The 20,323-nt window shown below is 51.3% G+C and overlaps 1 protein-coding gene across 4 annotated transcripts in view; it reads right to left on the bottom strand.

Moving 5' to 3' along the window:
• PLEKHG4 (pleckstrin homology and RhoGEF domain containing G4) overlaps positions 1-20,224 on the bottom strand; it is an 89,944-nt gene extending 69,720 nt beyond the window's left edge. For all 4 annotated transcript variants that reach the window (XR_005107681.1, XM_037409148.1, XM_037409149.1 and 1 more), the window contains exons 1-2: positions 19,556-20,224; positions 4,411-4,608 (exon numbers count right to left, since the gene is read on the bottom strand). Coding sequence is in view for 3 of the 4 variants with exons in the window: in XM_037409148.1 (XP_037265045.1) it covers positions 4,411-4,608; positions 19,556-19,558 (201 nt within the window). In the remaining variant the exon portion in view is untranslated. The remainder of the gene's footprint in view (positions 1-4,410; positions 4,609-19,555) is intronic.
• Positions 20,225-20,323: the final 99 nt, after the last annotated feature.

Here is a 20,323-nt window from a genome sequence, read left to right as displayed (position 1 = left end):
AAAAAAAACCAAAAAAAAAACCACACAAGAAAGAAAAAAGAAAAACCACGTTTAATTATTCCGATTTTGTCATTGTGCAAGGCATTGCAAAACACTACGTACAATGGCACTAATACTTCCCAACTGTGCTAGAAGCATCTCTTAAAGCTAAGATGACACTTGGCTTCTAGTCACTCCCCTATGGTAATCCGGTCACCTGTTAGTTTTTCTTTCCAAACTGGTGAACCCCAGTTCACGAAAGAAATCCTGCCTATTATTTCGTGGAGGCACACGCTTGCCCTCTGAGTGTACCGTTACAAAAACTTAAGTACAAAGTTTCAGAGCTCATCTTGCATAATATATTTATCACCCTCCTCCTTTAGGTTATTGCTGATGTCTCCCAGTCTGGTTTCACCCCAAATACCTACCTGCCACTTGTGTACTCTTACTTTTTATGCCCAAGGTCATGGGTGAGAATCATGTGTGTTTCAGGACTCCTGCCTCCAACTCAGTTTGCACTGCAGCACAAACATCCACCCTTTCACCAGTTTGTTACTCTTCTTGCAATACTTGCATAAACCTCCATCCCTTTGACACAGTAATTAATTTTCCATATGACTCCATAATAAATCCTTTACAAGAGAGATTAGGCAATGAAACTTTTCTCTCTAGAGAGAGCTGGTTTATGAAAAAGGGCAGTCTTATACTACCTGCCATGGAGCAAACCCCATGAAAAAAACGTTACCCAGTTTTTAATGGGTCAGTTAATTCAGTCCTTGCTCAGTGCATGTTGTTGTACACTCAGCTTGTTCTCTGTGTTTTGTTACTAGCCCTGACTGAACAGATTCAATAAAAATCCCTGCTATCAGACATTTGGCATTACATAGTAACTTCTTCCATATTCCAGGATGGAGACCAGCCAGCCCCTTTTCTTCGACATAGTGAATTCTATATCCATTTCAGTCACGGCAGTTTTATTTCTGTTCAATCAGTGCAACTGCCTTACTGTTGTACCTACATGCTGTTACTACTAAACTGAATCTTACTTTGTTTTCAGTTGTTTGAAGATCATATTAATACTACCTTTACATTCTAACCTTGAACTCAGAGCAGGCCCACCTCCCTTTCTTTTCTCTTTCTAATCTGGATGCAGAGGAACTTATTTGGGAGCCATGCATACATTAAGAAATCCAAAATCCAACCTCACCATTTAGATGACCTGCATGCCTACTGACTGACAAGTGGAAGAAACCTCAGCAACAGAATCACCAAAACTAAAACGCAGGATGCAATGAAGTTCCTGAGAAACCCTACAAACCCACAGTTTAAACTGCAGCAAGAGCTAGAGTAACCTCCAAACAGAAACGTAACTCCTTCAATAGCCTACACATTTCAGAATTTTAGAGCTTTAGAAGTGGAGTATCCTCATGCTGCTCCTGCTCCAAAAAGTACCTTCACAGAGAAGATTACATAAAGAGGCTCATTTCAGTTGTTTTAACATTTCACTTTGAGGCTCAAGTGTTTGCTTTTCTTGTGTCCAATCTCTGCTGAGCCAAACCAGGCTCATCACAGGAGTCTATTCTCTACACCCAGCATTTGCAGCCAGGAATAAATCTGCCTCTCAGGAAAGAGCTGGGCATCAACAACAAAGATGGCACAAAGGCGGTAGCTCCTAGAGCTATGGGGATGGCTTGGCTGGAACAGACCAACAGTCCATTTAGCTCAGGATGTCATATTAAGAAAAACATGGTTTCTTACTCATTGCTAAGCAGAGACAGACCCCTTGGCATGCCCTTCTCCAGCCCCTAAGAATCACATACAGGCCAGTAATTTTAATATGCCCAGCTGAAGCCCATGAACTTGTCTAACACTTCACAAAGCTACTTACACTTCTGTCACTGCAGAGGCTGACAAAAGATCTATCTCTCAAGATTTCCTACAGCATTCAGACTTTTCCCTTTAGTGTGTTTAGAAAAAGCTCACATGGATCAGCTGAACTATAAACTAAGGAGGAAACACTGCTTTCATTCGGACTCTCTAAAAGGCTGACAAAACTTTTAAAGAACAAGCAGCAAAAAACAGTCCTACATATTTCAGACAGTGAAGACAAAAGAAGGGGCACACAGTTTAGGGGAGATGACGAGTTCACAACAAATGAAAGAAGTAACTTCCAGTAATAAAAATTCAAACAAGCAGACTTCTAAATAAAATATGGAATAGCCTGGGCCCACAAGACCGTACAAGGTACCTAGAGCCTCCCTTGATCTCCCTGTGCAAAATCATGAATCAAGGCCAGAAAGGGTCACAAACAAGGACGAAAGGCTCAAGGCATTCAGCTGTGCTCTTTGAGAGGTCTGTGCCTGCACTCTTGCCTCTTGCTGCCCACTCTCCCAGACATTTCACACTTCAGCAAAAGCTCCTGACACCTAATGCTGAGCCCTGGGCAGCCCTCACTGGAGGCAACTGCCCCACCAGCCCCACACCTTGTGGCTACTGGGCAGGCCAGGGAGTGCCAGGCAGGCCCTGAGGCCTCCCCTATTCCTGGGTCTGTGACAGGAGAGTGGCTCTGAGCATGTCTCCTATCCCTGCACTCCGGCCCCCCCCTCCCAAACAGCACTGCATGTGTAATTACAGCCCCAACCACACTGCTTTCGACCTCCAACAGGGCACCTCTGCCACCACCAGCCCTCCTGCCTCCACGGCACCTGGGCCCATGCTCCAGGCCAGCCTGGGAGGTCTGCCAGCACCCCCTGAGCTCCTTCAGGGCCCCCTGCCCTCACCTCTCCCGCCTCAGGGACCCTCAGGGCCCACTGCCGTCACCTCTCCCGCCTCAGGGCCCACCGCCTGAGCAACTCCTGCTGACAGCCCCTGGCTCGGCCAAGGCTACTGAGCCCAACAACACAGCCCCGCACTCCTATTGGCTGTCACAGCCGCAGCTGTCCTCCCATTGGCTGCCGGCAGCACAAGGCCCTCCCTGCCACCACACCCCACAGCGGCCTCGGCTGAGGGCAGCCACGGCCCCTGGTGGGCACGTGGCCTCGGGGGCCCTGGGGTGGCAGCGGCAGCCCCCCACACTTCGCCGGCATCCTGCCCCCACACCTCCCCTCTGGGACAGCAGCACGGTGGGCCAGCTCCCCGGCAGGCAGAGGGCCACGCCGACCGAGCGGCAGGCTCAACTCGCAAGCCAGGCTGTGTGCCTTGCCGCCCCCTCCCCCCACCAGCTCGCATGCCGGGGCGGCGCTGGGCGCTCAGGAGATGGGGGGGGGAGATGGCTAACTCGCCTCCTCCGAGGTGGGAGGCTGCCTGGGGAAAGCTGTGAAACCTCTTGCGATAACGACCAGTTCATACAAACTAAAAGCTTTTTGTTTCTTTAAAGGGGAAAAAGCACACTATGCACCATGGAATTGGAAACTGCAGCTACATACACCCATGGAGTTATTCCCGCCTGAGTGTTCAGGGTATGAGAGCTGCTCCCCAGAACCCTCACCCACAGCCTCGGAACTCTCCTGGGCTCACAAACACACAGCTGGCACCAAGCTGAGGCTGGTGACAGCGCAGCAAGACAAAAGCTGCACCAAAACACTTGCCAGGTGACCAGCTCCCTGGGGTTGTTACGTGGATCCTTTGTACGATGGGTGTTTCCCTCCAGCATTTCACCTCCTTGAGACAACTGAGTAACTGACTATTTCAGCTTCTGTTTAATGCTTTTCCTCATCCTAGAAGTCCCTTGCCCTCCAACATGAGGACTTCTATTGAAAGCCTGGCCTCACACACCTTCTAGGTTCGGAGACAAAAAGGCTAGAACGAACCCTAGTTTTAGGTTGTTGGGGCTGGTTGGTTTTTTTTTCATCTTGCAGGCTTTGAGCCAAGTTTCTGATGGAGGCATTTGACTCATCGTTTCTAACATTTTAGACTCCAAACAGTAAAGCACGTTAATCTTGGACTCGTTCTGGCAGTAAATGTAACGTAACTCCTCGGGGCTACTGAGCCTTGCGACCGTTCCAGCAACCATCAAAGGGGAGCCGGAGTTCTGGGAAAAACACCGACTGGCAGCGTTTCACCCCGCACGTCCTCCTGCCAGAGGCGGCACCTGACAGATTCATCCACAGGGCCAGGGAACGGCTGGAGTTAGAAGCCACCCAAGTCAGCCGTATCCAGCAAACACTTTGCTAAACCTCTTCCCCTGAATCCCTTAAGCCTTCTGTTTGGTGCCCCCTGTTATGGAAGGCGAGGGTGCCACTTCCACATCTGATCTCTGCATGGTTGAGCTTCAGTAACAATTTCTCAACTGTTTTCCCAATTGTCTGCCTGCCCTCCACCTAGGCTGCCACACAGATGCGAGCACTTTTTGCCAGCCGCTTTACATACGAGAGCAGAAGGAAAGCTCTCCGAGAAAGCCTTCATAGGCCTTAGAGAGCATGATGTACTCACACAGGCATCCTGCTGAATGCACTGCAGGATGTGCTTGGCTGGAATCAGGAAGTCTATGAGGTAGCGCAGTCCATCCCCACGGTACGTCTTCTCCACCACATCAAAAACTTGGCACAGAACAGTGGCTGCAGTAGCCTCAAATGGAGGGTAGAGTGCTGATAACGTACTCTGAATGCAACCATCCAGCGACTCCGAGTCCTGCCAAGAGAGAAAGCGTTAGTGGTGCCCTGCCACTACGCTCCGGTGCCCTGCCAAACCCAGGAGCCCAGCCACTTCCAAATGCAGGAGGAGAGGAGATCAAAGGAGCAAACTGCTGTCCTTTCTAGCTTCTTTTGGCACCAGCGATTCCAGGTAAACACAAAAAGGCTCTTCCAAAACGCGAGTGGAGTGCTTGCAGAGTGCTGTGCACAGTGGCGAGATTTCCCAGCTTTTGCTTACGCAGCAAGTCCCGACTGCGCTGGGTGGGGCTGCCAGTAAACCATCGCCGCGGCACGTGAGCGCGTGCGAGCGAGCAGGAGTATCGTGGGGCGGACGGATCGGCAGGCCCTGTGCTTTGGATACCCGGGGCTGGAGATGCCACCCAGCACCTGGATACCTTAAAGCCCACTGTTATGCTCCTCAGTGGGCTAAGGGGAGTTGCAGGGGCAAGAGCCAGGCTGAAGCTCCCCAGCCTGCTGTGCTCTGAAGTCCCTGCACAGAATAAGCTGCCAGAGCTGTCTGGTACTGGTGAAAGCCACTCACCAGTGCAATTCCTCATTATTCACAACTGTTTGGCTGTCATGAAAGGCTCACTCCAGGAGCCGGGAATTTTCAACAGTGAGAGATGCCCCACAACAGGATCCACAGCCTGCATGTGGACAGGGTTTGGTGCCTGAGCACACGCATCAGTACGTAGGATGCCCGTTTCCTGCTTGGGTATCAGAGGCAACGGCTTCCCTGCTTCCACCTTTATTCAGGAGAACCTGCCAGCCAGACCCTGCCCACAGGTCAGGACCAATTCCAGTGCTAGAAGCCAAATTCTGATCTACTGCATAGGTGTAAATCAAGAGAGCTTGCCAAAAAATAGTAACAAAATAAATCTGTACACATCTAGAAAGAGGATCAGGATCCCCTCTTTCCTTTCTATTTTAGAGGGGACCCCCCTGGCTAACTGGTAGCCACTGGGAGTGAGTTTTTCTACAAAACCAATGAAAGTTTACTCAGGTGTCTGGCCAGATCCTCATCTGATCTAAATCCACCTCCTTTTGCTAGCGACAAGAAAAGCATTTCAGCCACTGGCCCAGAAGCCCTACAGCCTCCTGCAGAACAGGAACAGCTGCATGGACACGCTTGAAAATATACCACAGTCCCACAGCAAGGCTGAGAGAGAAAGTTAAGCAAAGCAGGGCCACAACAGCTTATACTGCCACTGGGTAACAGTAGGATGAAGGGATCAGGAGGAAGCAAACCGTTTCGCTTCCTCCACTCCAAGGGAGCACATGTTCATTGCTCCTGGTACCTCCACTGGCTTGTGAAAACGCAACAGTCTGAGAGAAGCCTGAACCAACCTGCAGCCAGAACAGAGGTGAACCCTTCCCGTCTCTCACAGCTCAATGATCTTAAAATTCCTCCTTTAGAGGCTTGGGTGTTTGAAGCACAATATAAACTCCCTGCTCTGTGTAAGCATTCCTGTAGGACAGCCTGCAGGATTGCACAGGAGAGATGAGAATGCCCAGGCAACGCCTCCACCATCCCTGGCAGCCCTGAGCTGGCAGGACGCAGGTGACAGGCAAACCACACACTGCCCGTGGCACGGCACCACTTTGTTACTTTTTTTGCTGTTTCCCCTGATGTCAGCAACAAGCAAGACTAAATGGCAGCAGGCTCCTCAAGTGCTCGCAACTCTTCCAAGAGACCAGCTGCCTCCTGCAATACCCCTCAAGGTCAATGCAACCAGATAAACAGAAATTAAGGAGCTATTTTTCATATTCTTAACCCAAGGACTCAAAAAGCAGGAGCCCTGTGTGCACGCTTCCAAGCATTGAATGCCGGGACCAAGCATTTAACCCAGTCCTAAATGGGAGGAGAAGGCTGTTTTAAACAAGCTTCTTTCCACTCAGAAAAGAACAACCTAAAGCCTCAGCTTTTATTCCATTAATTGAAGTGAAAACCATGGAAGCTCCCAGGCACTTCCTTCGCTGCAGGAACAGGACTTCAGAGAAAATCTTCCACTAGATATCGTGGGGGTCAACGTAAAACTTCCAAGAGCCTCCAAGAACCTGCAGCTCTCTGCACAGTTCTGGACAAGACCGTCCCCATGCACGGTTACAAGGAGAGAACTCGGCAGAGTTCAGAAAACATAAGAAGAGAAAGCAGGCTGATGGGAACTGTGGGCTGAGTTGTGCAGACCCAAGAAGACAGCCTAAATAAGAAATGTTCCCTTTACATGGTATCCTGGACCTGCTAGAAAAGGCATGGAGGGGGAAGGGTAGGGAAATGGGTATGGAGCCCAGCATAAAGCATGTCAGTTAGACATCCACCTAATACCGCTAAATACTGACATAATGCACTGAACACTGTACATCATTCCTCTCCTGAGCTCTTGTGAAATGACAGAGGCCTAGCGCAGCCAGCTGAAGGTGAGCACAGCTCCAGGAACCTCTGTTGACACCAGCCTGTCCCAGCAAGTGCCGGTGGCCTTGTCAGACAAAACTGGCCTTCACCCAGGTGTTTGGCCACTATCACAGTAGCTTTACTGCTGGCAGCATTTGACAACGGTTTTCCTCTGACCTTCCACAGCCCACAGGTTCAAAATATCATCAAAACCAGCCGGGGTTGGTTCTGTGCCATCTTCTGCCCCTGTACCCTGCTTGAGCAAAATTCTTTCAGATATCAATCCTCCCCACCAATGAAATTTAAGTTAACTCTTGCAAATAAAACAAAGAAGTCAAAATATTTGCACATGAGTCAGTGCATCGCTCTAAGGTTCTCACACCATTCCTGCTGCCTTAGCAAAGTCTTCACAAGACAATTATTAACATTGGCACTGAATCAAAAATCCTTTATATGGTTAAAATAAACCAAGTCGTATATTATCCTTTCCTTAGTAAAATACAGAATAACCATAGCCTGTAGCCATTGCAAAGTTCAGTGCTAACAGGGCACTCCTTAGCACAGAGACTTTAGCTCTCTCTGGCTAGACTATACCACAGAGCCATGATAGCTGTGCAGGCGTAAAAGGGACAGAAAGAAGGTTTCAATGTCCACCATTTGGTAGAAAAAGGAGATGTTTTTACCAGTCTCTGCTAATTCCACATGAAAAGCTCCAAACAGGGAGCAAATTCCCACATCCCCTGATGCTGCATGTGATTGTAACACCAGCATCCTTGGGCAGCTGCAGAGCAAGGATGGCTGCAGCCTCTGTGTGCCGCAGATGAACACAAAGGCAACACTGCTTTTCAGTGCTCCCACCTACCCAGGGTGATCTCCCAGGGGCAGGTCCTGCCCAGGTGGATGGTGAAGAGTGGCTGAGCCTCAGAAGTCACCTTGAAACACAGAGGGTGAAACATGGCTTGCAGCCTGCAACAGCAGCAGATTCTCCTCTGATCATGGACTCATTAAACCAATGCACAATCCTAGGGATGGGACTGCTTATTTTTACTAATTAACTTCTCAGATTGCAAGGTGGCCTGGGGAAAGGGCCTCTGCAAGGGCTGCAAGAGGCCGCATGGTCCTGCTGTTTAATGCTGGAGCACAGATGGCCAGCCTCACACATCTGGCCTGTGGGCAGTGCCTGCTGCCACACACATGTAGGAACCATGGTTTGGAGGCACAGGGAGCTCATACCAACCAGCTCAAGACAGCAAGAGAAAGGCATAGCATCCTGCACTCCAGTGCCTGATAAACCTGGTCTAGAGCCCACCCTACTTACAAACCACATCTCTTATCTCAAGAGGCAGCGACACAATCCTCAAGCAGGAACGAGGAGAAACCTTTGCAACCCAGGACAGCACCCGCAGAGGAGAACAAGCTAAACCCAGCAAGGATCCAAGGACAGGGCACTCCTGCCCTGGCAGACATCCATTTCAGGCAGCCCATAGCAGCCCCTGAGAGCTGGCAGAGCCCAGCACAGGAGCCTCCTCCGGGGACTGCAGATCTCAGGCTTCCCTGCCTCCAACAGCATTGCCACATCCCCCTCACAGAAAGGGTCCTGGACACTTGCTCCTTTCCAGCCACACAGCACAAACACTAACGGAAGCATTTTCCAAGCAAGCCAAAGAGCATCTCTCCAAGCAAAAGGCATCTTTGGGACTCAAATGCTGCTTTGTCAATAGCATGGGAGGACCTGTGAACTCCAGCTCCCTGCCACCACTCCGCCACACACTCACCACCCCCCTGAAACAGAAACATGCTTTTAAAATAACTCCTCCATAAATCAAGGCGCTAAATAAAGCCCAGGTTAAGGTCATGTCCGGCCATACCGGCTTTCACTGTTCCTCAGCTGGGAACCAGCTGCCGGTGCAGGGGCTGGAGCACAGCAAGGGAAGCAGCACATAGGGATGGGATGGACTTCGTGGGCAGAGCGGTGTGATGTCAACAACCTAGCACGGTCCCAGCTGGCGAGGCAGGAGAGGAGGGAGAGCCCAGGAGGGCTTCACTGGGCTTGGATCTGAACAGGGGCAGAGATGAGCAGGGTGGGGTGGGCTGCCCTCCCTCCCCTGCATATAACAGGAACTACAGATGCTGTGAAATGAACAGAGCAATAAAGGATGTTGTGGCAGAGCTCTGCTGCTCAGCCCTAAGAGCCCCTCTCCCCATCACAGACTGCAGCAAGAACCAGGAGTTGGGGACAGACGAGGTTACAAGGGCCTGGGCAGAAGTCCCGAGCCAGGACTCGCCAGCAGCAGCAGGAAGAGGAGCCCGGGATCAGTCCCCTGCTCAGGGGACACATCACCTCTCCTGGCGCAAGCAGCCACTGCAGGATGGGTGGGGAGCCTGCCAAGAGGCATCTGGAGTAACCAGGAGCTTCTTGGGCTTTTGTCAGTGCATGGATTGAATTTTATGCCTCCCTTTGTGGGCACAGAAAGAGCTACATAGCAGTCTCAGCCACTGGGAACTCCTGCCATGCTACATTTCTTTCTGACTTGGGACTCAGCTTCTTCCTCTGTGGGACCTGCTGCTCACCAATTAAGTCTGAACCCTGGAGAGCCTCCTACAGGTTTGGAGACCAAGAAGTCAGCCTGCTTGGGGAGCAGAGAGGAGACCGCTAGGGTTACAGAGCTTGTGCAGCATCAGAATACCAGTGCTCTCCCAGCAAGCACCAGGGGCAGTAACCCAAGTGGCTCTGGACAGTGCAAGTCGGTGCGGGGACGGGCTGCAACCCACAAAACCTTGGCAGCACTTTCCCTACAGCTTACCCCAACATCTTCATAAGAAGTCAGCGTCTTGCCTAAGAATTTTGTCTATAAAATGCTAAGTCTTGGTCAAGGAGACCATGAAGAGGCACAGATCTTCCCTGCTGACAGCCCAGGTGCTGTCTGGAGACTCCTAACATCTATTAGCATGGTGAGGCCAGACTAACTGTTTGATTAAACCATGACTTATGGCAGACAGCGCTCATTTCTAGTGGGTTGGACGGGCCCATGTAACATGCTGAGGATTCATCCTGCAACAGGAATTTAGCTAAAGGACCTGCAGCTTTGCTCTGAGAAACCAGGACTGCCACCTGAGCAGCTGAAGAATGAAACTACATATCCCAACATGCTCCAGTGAAATCCAGTGCTTGCCATGGCTTGGCAGAGCAAGGAGCATAGCTGGGTGGTGGAGCAGAGCGGGCAGGCTGCAAGCACAGCGAGCAGTGCCATGGTACGCCCAGCTCTAAGTCACTGAGCGCCTCGGCTCCTGCTCTGCAGGGCAGCCTTCCAGCAGCTCCCGCAGCTTTGCCCTCCTTCTGCCAGCTGCCCGGAGCCTGGCCACATCCTGCATGCACCCACCTTCTCCCCTCTTTCCCAGGCACTGACGGACAGCCAGTGTGAAGGCAGGACAGAGGAGACAAGGGAAGGGACAACCCAACTCTCCCACACCCCAGAACTGGAAAGTAGAAACAGCAGCGAAACTGGGAAGAGGCAGAGCTCCAGGCAGCACAGCGCAGCACCTGCCCACGGCCCCCAGCCAGCTTTGAGACTGAGGGAAAAAGGAGCACACGGCAGGCGCTGAGCAGGGCCGGGTTAGCTGGTCCCTCCACCAGCAAAGGCTGCTGTGCTGAGCTGCACTGCTTGGCTGGAGGCTGCTCAGCTCTCAGCTGACGTGAGAAACCGCATTTCCAGTAAAAACAGACCTCTGGGCTTTCCACGAAGCCTTTCCACTTTCTGACACAAAGCTGAAAGCCAGGCCTCTTTGCCTTTAAAAATGAGACATTTCTGTATTCAAGAAGGTCTTTGGCTAAAAACAAGGGTTGTTTTTCTGACAAAATCTGAGATTTCCCACTCCATTTCTGCAGGGAGGAGGGCCCTCCCAGCCTCATTTCCTGAGCCGCTCTAATCACAGCGGCAATGAGTTCAAGAGAGAAAAATCTTCCCAGAGCAAGTGCCAGCTCCCCCCTCTGCTGCTCACTCTGAGGCTCAAGGGGAGGCTGGGAGGAGGGCGCCTGCCTTCGGCACCCTGCCTGCCTCTAGATGTTTTCGCTAAAATAATGTACTATTAAGTGGCGCAGCTATAGGCAGGCATTCCCACTGCTGTAATTACACCACCTTCCTGTGAGATAACCAGGAATGGCTCTACCTGCTCTTTGAGCTATTATTTTAGGCTTTTCAGGGAGTAAAGCACAGCACCCAGTTCCACTTGGAAGGAAAATGTTTGCCGTCTCACCCAGGCCAGCTTTGCTACCTCTGAAAGCAAGCTGCCTTCTGCACGCTGCCGTGGGTTCCCTTGCACAGGGCACAGCTGTACCCGGCTTGGCTCCCCTGCCACTGGGGCAGGCAGGACGGCTCCACAGCCTGTGGATAAACCAGCTCCTACAGCCTTGCAGGGAGTGGTGCTCTACACACAGAGCTCAGAGAATCGTTTCCAGATGCCTCCCTCTGTTCCCCCGGCCCTTTTCTGGGTTGACGTGGCTGCTGCAGCCAAAGCAGCTCCTACTGGGCAGCGTGCGGGATTATCATTCCAGGCACTGCAGGAAAACAAGCGCTTGGAAGCGATTAACTCATGATCTCTCATTTAATTAAACAAAGGGAAAAAATGATGTATTTGCTTTTCGTCTCTGAGGTCCTGCCTCTGCGCATGCCGTAGGTCTGGGCGTGCTCAGCTGGTGAAAGGCAGGCCCAAAGCTGATCGATCCCCCTGCCAGCCCAGGGCTGGGTTGTTTTCACTCAAGGGGGTCATCCCAGATTGCTTTGAAAGCGAAGCATGACCTCCTGCAAGCTTCAAGGTTGGAGCTACTGCACAGCTATGCCAGCACAGTCCTTATGCTGGAGCAAAAGGCAGGAAATAGATGGCAGAGGCAACCTGGTACAGGTACATCCCTGGCTGTGCACCACACTTCAGGTGGCCAAGTGCAGGCATTGGAATATGGCAACACAACCAGCAACAGTCACCCGAGCCTGCTCCCCCAGTCCCAGACCCTTGCAGCCCAGCAGGGTGATGACAGTGACAGAAGAAGCAAACCTGCTCTTAACATGCCCAAACCCCAATATTCACCCTTGCCAAAGATGTGTCCTGGCACAGTCATTCAGGGAGGAAAGCCTGTGCACCTGGAGAAGGAGAGCTTTCCCCAGCCCTCCACTTCCATGTGCCCCCAAGGGAAGCCGGACACGCATGGCGGCTTGCACAGCAAACTCTCTGCTGCTCAACCATCTCCAGACCTTCTTGGGGACCAAGCCTGACCAAACACAGCTTCCCAAAGAAAATGGTACCATATGCCTTCAGACACAGCAGTCTGGCACCTCTTCCCACCAGAGCTCTCTATTCACATTACTCCTCTCTACCCTTTCCTTTAGATTTTCATACTCCAGCTTCTCTGGAGCAGGGCCTGTGACTTTCTCCTTTGCCTGTGCAACACCCAACACATCAGAAAACACAACAGAAACACAGCAGACAACTGCTGAACAGATTAAAGAGGCCAAAGCGGGGATGAAACATTGACCCACAATCCAAGAAAGTAATTTTATAGCCAGAGAGCAGCAGAACTGATTGGGGGTAAGCCTTTCCTCGCAGGGATGTCCTGCTCGCAACTGAGCTTTCAATGAACTGAGCAGGAGGCAGGTCTTATCCAGAGCACCAAATGAGCCTTGCTGCCAGAGACCTGTTACTTTCTATTAGCAATAGATCAAGGAGATGATAGAGGTGTTTAAAGGGCAGCTGAGAGAACAGACCAAAGCCCTGTCTTTAAACAGACATCTTCCAGCTGAAACAAGGGCCTGCAAGTGGATGAGAAGAGCTGCGTATAAAACACCATCCTACAGCTGGAGACCAGCTTATTTTGGTTTAGTTTAATCAAGGGATTAAGTCCTTAATCTGAAATAACTGTCTAAGCACAGATTTTTTTAAAATATCATTGGCATAGATCTAACCATGCAATTCATTAGCAAAGTCGTACTCCGTGTGATGCAAAGCTTTGGGTACTTTTACAACACCTTTCCCAGCAACAGACTCATGCTGGAAGAGCCTGAGCACGTGGCGCTGTGGCTTCACCTGCCCAGCATTAGCTGCATATGCCTCTCCCCCTCATCGAGCAGGGCTGTCCTCTTCATTCCCACTACCAGACTGCACAGGCTGCCTGGCTTGGACACGACAGGTCTGGCCGTAGTGCCACATGCCATGGTCCAGCCAGGGATCTCTGCATTCAAAGTGTCACGTTCCTACAACAGGCTTGCTAAATTCTGTTAGATATCATAGAGCCAAGAATTTCCCAGGCCACTTCTATACAAGTCTTGGGACATTACAGCAGACTCTTTCCTTACAGGGCTCTTCTTGCAGATGTACTAAAATCTTTCTCTCTGCTACCCAACAGAAGAAATTGCTTGAGCTTGTTCACCTTATTAGCTACTGTATTTACTCCACTCTCAACAGCAGGCATCTGGCAAGCTGACCTGAGCAGTAGCATCTTGTACCCCTTACAATTCGTGCCTAACATCTATCAAATAACAGCGCACTCCAGGCAGATGAAAGATTTGTTTATACCAGCCAGCTATAAAATACCCTGGTAAAGTCTTAGCCAAACAGTTCAGCTCATTTTAACACCTTTTAGTCAGAGGCATTAGGCCATCGCCAACACCTTGTGTTCAGACACCCATCTGGGGGCATCTTACAACAGATGGGCAGCCTCCTGTGCTCAAAGAGAAAATGATAATCCTTCAGCAGGACAGCTGACAAGTGCCAAAAACGATTGCCACAGGGTCAGCATTTAGATTATTACTTACGTGCCAGCGTTGCACACATCTAGGCTCACATTTAGATCTCATCCCTTCCTCTGCAAGGTGCATGAGCTGCTAGACAGGCTCCTGTGGGGACTGCTGGATTCTCCATTTCTTGCAGCCTCCATAATTGAGGGTGGATGCCTCCAAGAAAAGATCATATTTTAGATAAAGAGCTCCCAGACTCAATGTGGGAGCTAGGTAACACAGTATCCCATAACAGATGATCCGTAGTTCCTTTTGGCCTTAAACGCACTGTATTACCATGTATTCATGAAATACAAAGTCCTGCTATATCAATAGGGAACAGAAACTGCTGTGAAGCCACTCTTCAATTCCTAGGAGGGGCTGGCTGACCACGTGAGAAAACAGTAAGTGTGCAGGGACCTTCCTTGAAGGAGCACATCCCCATGCACCTCTGATATGAGAGAGCAGCTGGCAGCAGTGATCAGGTACCACCTCTGAGGAAGAGGCTGTGAGGAAGAATCAGCCAGAAGGACAGAGCAGGCAGCCCAGAGGTGACAGTGGCTACGCCAACTCAGCCCTGGGTTGCCACAAGAAGCATCAGTCTGTGCCCCACAGGGAGATGTGCTCCTGGTCAGAGGGCCCCAGATTTGCTCCAAGGCTCTCCAAGCTCACTAGGGAGCTGACACATCCATGCTCAAGCTCTCCTGCCCCTGAGCAGCCAAGCCTGAGACTTCAGAGCCGAATGAAAACATTTCCCCTATATTCAGATACAGTGCTAAATGTATGCCTCCTGGAAAGCTAAGTAAATCAGTTATAAATTCAATGCATTACTTTTACTAAACTCCCGAGTTAGAAAGGAGTAAATACAGGCTTTTAAAGCTACTCTCTTTGTAGGGTTGGTTTTTTTTCCAAACAGAAAACAGTCTCACGTGTCCCATTATTTCCATACATATCAAAGGAGGGTGGAGATTTAACTAGTGATTTCTAAAAGACATCTTTGTGCACAGAAGGGATGTATGCCAAAATGTGGGTGGTTATAAGCCCAAACACAAAGGAGAATACATCCACAGGCATTTTTCCCCTTGATCCATTAACGGGTCTGCATACCAGCCTCCTGAGCATATGAGAAGGACCTTGTTCAAAAGGTAAATGTATTCAGAAAGATGACAACAGACAGCAAATAATCCACATCCTTTAACCATGTTGGAGGCTCAGCAGCACTAGGTTTTTGTCAGGAGCCGCTGAGATTTGACAGGCAGCCTCAGGGAAGGTGTCCTCCTGAAGGAACCTGCTCAGGAAGCCTCACAACTCCTTCTCCTGCAAACATGCCACACCTAACGCAGGCTGAAAAGCTCAAGGTGGACACCTAGCTCGGATCACCAGAACTTCTGCAGCTTTTCTTCACACCACGCAAACCACCATCCAGCCACAGCATCGCAACACACTGGGGGTGACCACAAGGCCCCATGGAGGCTTCCCTCTACCTCCCCCATCAGCATCCAGGAGGAGCAGATGCAAGCCTTTACCTGGTCCCTGCTTCTCTTCAGCGGAGCCATTTGATTCCATTCAAATCAATGGCTGGTTGCACCAGTTGGAGCAAGGGTTCATCCTGGGCATCCCAGCCTGATGGCAGGATGGTAAATTTGAGCAGACAGAAAGCCTTTCAGATTCATTCTGTGCTGCTTTGATCTTGGAAGTTTCAGCTTGGTGTCCAGTGATGCAAAAAATGGGATACGTATGAAACCAGCCAGGAGCACTTACCACAAGAAAGGCCTCATTTCTTTTGTTAATTTTTTAATGAAAGACTAGGCCAGCCAACAGAGATGAGGCCCTCTGTGTGGCAGAGAGGTATTAGCATGGTCAAAACTTCAGAGTCAGCAAGGGCACATCCACTCACTTCTCTGAGCTGCAACCCAGGTATCATGAGTTGTGCAGAAAGCGCAGAGCATCCCACCACAGGAGCGGCAGCTTGCCCTAGCAGGCTGCCCTGGCTTTTTATTGCTCTTCAGTCAGCAACACGTCCAGCCCTGGTGCTGCTGCTTGCTTTTTCAGACCTTGGCTACATTGAGCTCTGCAGGACAGGGACGGGGGGTTCCATCATGAGTAGGCAGCCAGGAACAGGAACAAAAGGTGCTCTGATATTGAGTGCCCACAGGTGAGATGAGTTTATAGCTTCTACAGAAGACACCTTGACTGTTTTAGCAGAGATTTTGGGCACTTTAGTACCAAAGGGACCTGTAGCCCCTGTGTGTCTGTGACTTCCTCCCACACTCAGCACAGATGCTCAGGTTTAGGCTGTGCCCACAGCCTGTAGGATGGTTCAGTTTTGCACAGATTGGCTCCAGACAAGGTTATGTTCAAGGTGAAGCTAGAAAATTAGGCTCCAGGAACTGAACGTCTGTGACTGTACTCTAGTATTTAGAAGCAGGCATGCTGAGTGGCTATCTTTTCTGAAACGACCAGCAGCGAGATGCTTACAAGGCTGTCATGTTATGATCTCTTCTGCTAGCAAGATATACCCTCAGGGCTGACTGTGCACGTAGTAGATGGTCAGCAACATGGCCAGAGGTGCTTATGCTACAGGATGCTGATTTTCAGAAAATAAGCGCCAACACTCAGCGTACAGTCCTCCTTGGACATCTGTGGCATCTCACCGTAAGCACTTGCTGTCTTGCGTTCCCACCTGGTACCAGAACATATTTGGCGATTGCTGGGAAGAGGTAGATGGACACAGCTGGCCTGTCACCTGCATTTAGCCATTATTTTTATTGCTACAATGAACAGCATGTTCACCTGCCCAGCATTTTTTGAAAGATGCTAGGCAAAATGCACAAGTTGTCATCCTTGTTACCCCAGAGAAGATGCTTTCAAACCACTTCCATGTGCTCAGGATTACATCTCTGGGCTTTGTCTGTGTTCCAACGTCTTGCTCATGGCTTTGGCACAGAAATAAAGAAAGAAGATCCCCAATGCTTAAAGCTCTTTGTGATTCCTAGACTCATTTCCTTTCCACCCCAGGAGAAGACATAACCAGAGGATAAAAGAAAGACTGTATTTTCTGCTGAAACCTATCTTCTCTCCTGCCAGCATAGAGGTGCCACCTGAACTCCTCTGCGAGAAGACACCAGCATTTGCACACCTTTTGATACATACAAGCTCTGCTCTACATGTCTGCATGATGGCTGGAGACTTGGAGCGTGCCACCATATGAAAGGAGCAGCCCAGGCGCACAGCTGTGGGACGCTCACTGAATTCACACACTGGGTCCACAGTGCCCCAGCTCCCATTGAAAAGCAGCAGCAATCATCCTAGCAAGGGTGAAAAAGCAGCCCTGGGCTCCCTGGCCAGCCGCTGCAGCTTGAGCAACTTCCTCGAGAGGAAGCTGTCCTTCACAGCCTGGGAATAGAGGCTAGGAACCAGACCCGTGCACCGTGCCGTGAAGGAGCAGGGCTATTGCTTGCTTTGCCTCCAACCAACCCACCCACCCAAGAGCACAGGGGCTTGCATCTGCCTGGGTGGATGCACCTCAGGTGGGGCACGCTGTGTTCTGGCCATATGCCCTGACCATCTCCTGCGCCCCAGCCAGCATCAGGCACCAGGCAAGGTGAAGCTCACTCCACCTCCCATGGGGAAGAAATCCCTCCATGGAGGGAATGAGGGGAGATCCCCAGCCATCAAGGCAGCGATGGGATCACCAGGGTAGGCAGAGCCCAGCCAGGCTCCTGCCTTGCTTGCACCATGGGGTTTTCACAGCTGCAAAAATCACTTCTAGTGGAAGTGGGCTACTCTGGCCTAGGGTATGTTACACTTTTGGTGCTTTAGGCATCCTCCAGCTGCAACAACCCTCCGCATCTATACACACACCATATCATCCCTAACACTGAAACATGGCAGACACTCTGTGAGGAGGAACCGCCTGCCTCACACAGAACAGGGCAGCCAGCAGTAGCGCAGTGCCAGACCTCCATCAGAAGCCAAGCCTTTGGGAGTCCTGCAGACTGCCAGAGGCCACAGGGAAGTGTCATACAGGCCAACAGTGGCCCACATTCACTTAGATGCAAATCTTTTGCTTTCAGGGTTTGATTGATTTGCCAGGACACCACAAAACTCAAGTGAAACAGAACAGGTTGGAGCTACAGTCACAACTCAGCTGCTCACAAAAATGTACCTCCCAAAATGCAGACTGGTCTAGCCCAGTATTGAGAACTGACACCTGCCATGGAGCGCAGGTACCCGTAGTGTGGCTAGTGCCCATTGCTGGGTCTGTGGCAGCTTGGTCTCTGGTTCCTGCTCTTTGCAGCTGCCAAGCCTAAACTCAGCACCTGAGAGGCACATATCCCTCCTTAGCAGCAATGCATGGTCCCTGCATGCCCACAACCCACCACAGCACCTGGACTGGCCATGCCACTGCTGCACACAGCTTTTGCATCACACATTAGAACTAGGTGAAGGAGGACCTGAACTGGGGATGAAGCACTTGGGAATCAGAAAGTCACTTCCAGCTTGCAGGAGCAGAGTAGCAGCAGCCAGTCTCTGCCTCAGGCCTCCTGGAGCAGAGCTTTGCAACTGCTGGTCCAGCCCCTATGGCAAAATGCAGCCCACGGGACTGCAAGGGATGGCATCCACCCTGCACAGCTCCAGACAGTGCTCTCCTTTGATTTCAACTTCCTACAATAATCAGCAGAGCCAAAAAATTGCCAGGAACATACTAGGCATGGAGTAAGGGAAAGAGGTCTCCCGACTGAGGTGGAGAAGTGGAAGAAGCAAGATGCCTGCAGGTCTCCAGAGCAGCATGAGAAAGGGGAGTACACCACAGCTCTGACATGGGCACATGAGGAGATGGAGTGCCACAGGGTCCTCTGCAAAGGAGTTGGAGGGTGGCAAAGGGGAAGAGACAAGGGTCTATAAGCTTAGCTCAGGTTGTAGAAACCAGAAGTAGGGCAATTCATCCTTCAATGAAAGCCAAGCTTCTCCAGGCTCGAAAGCTGAACTTTAAAGAGCAAGTCACTGCCAGGCACAACAGCAAGGCAAGCTGCTTGTCCCCCTCATGGACTTTGTTCCCTCTGCTGTGGAGAAAGAGCCCATGACACAGTGTGACACATCCAGGAGACTGAGGGCTGCTGGGCAGAGGGATCCCAGCCTGAGCCCAGGAACAAACCATCAGAAGCCAGCCTGGTTCTCAGTGGGATCTCACCACAGGACTAGCAAACTCCCCAGCCTCTGCCACCCCAGGGCTAGGCACCTCCGCAGGGCAGCACCAGGGAGTCAGGGTGCTCGGCTGCCCGGCTGGGCTCACCAGTCTCTCCCCTCCCCAAAGAAGAATCCCCATGTGCAGAACTTGAACTGAAAGGGAAGGATCCCTGCCTGGGTGGGAGACAAGAAGCCGATGCTCTCCCCTTCCCCAGGCTCTGCAAGGGGGCAGTGCCCACAGCCCCAGAGCAGGGCTGGCAGAGAGTGAAGGCAGGAAAGCCCAGCATGCAGGCAGCCCAAAAGACAGGGCCCTGCCTGACCTGCCCCATCCCAGCTCCTAACTCCAGGACTGTACCCCGATAGGCACCCTGGAGGGGGTCTGTGCCAACAAAAGCCCAGTGTCCCTGCAGCCACCGTCTGGGACTGGTACCCAAGGGGACAGAGTGCCATCCGAGTAACGCAAAGTGCCAGAAAAGCTGGTTCCCAGTCCCGGCATGAGCACTGTGCGCTGGCTCCAGGCAGGCTGCCCCGACAGTAGCTTCATCCCGCGCAGCCCTGCTCGTGCCCAGGGTGAGAGCCCTTTGCAGAGATTTCCTTACCATGTTCCTGGCCTCCTTTATTCCCCCTCACTTCCAAAGGCAGCGGTTTTTCTCTTTTTCCTCCATGTGTGCGATGGGGCGTCTCCTCTCCGTCTCTCCCCTCCAACTTGAACCACTGAAGCACTTTGAGTCCTGGACTGTAATCCAAGCCCTCACCGCCCCCAGCACAGCTCCAACTAATCTAACTCATGACACTACCGGGGCTGAGCAGGGGACCTCGGAGGTTTCTCTGACAGCCAACTCGAGCGCTGGACGGCAGAGGGGCACAGTGAGTGCAGGGTGCTGCGTTCCCCAGCCCTGCCGGGACCTTACGGACGCAGGCAGAGCCAGCAACGATCACAGGCTGCTTGTTACAGCATCGCAGCTATCTGCGTCCCTCAGAGCGCCTGGCCCTCTGCACAGACCTGCTTAATGCAGATGCTTCGTGGCAGGGAGCTGCCTTTGCCCGGGAAGATCTGAAGAGCTGCTAGAGGAGAACAAGCCCACAGCAGGCATCCCGAGAAGGTCTCCAGCTTCCCAAAGAGGTTTCCAGCAAAATCCTCCACCCGCCTCCTCTTGGCTTGGTTTTCTCTAAGTCCAGAGAAGTTTCTGCACTCCGCAAGATCCTGAGGCAGCGCTGTAGGTTAAGCAAAACACTGAGAAATTAAAAAAAAAAAAAAAAAAAAAAAGTACTCTGAAATATTGTTTTTCTAACTTCTGGAAGGAAAACAGGGAGGCAGTGACTGCTTCAGGCAACAGCAACAAACTGCATTGGTATCAGGCGAGAGA

The sequence above is a fragment of the Falco rusticolus genome, chromosome 15, assembly GCF_015220075.1.
Source record: "Falco rusticolus isolate bFalRus1 chromosome 15, bFalRus1.pri, whole genome shotgun sequence".
NCBI lineage: Eukaryota > Metazoa > Chordata > Aves > Falconiformes > Falconidae > Falco > Falco rusticolus.
This window is presented reverse-complemented; position numbering and strand designations above follow the sequence as displayed.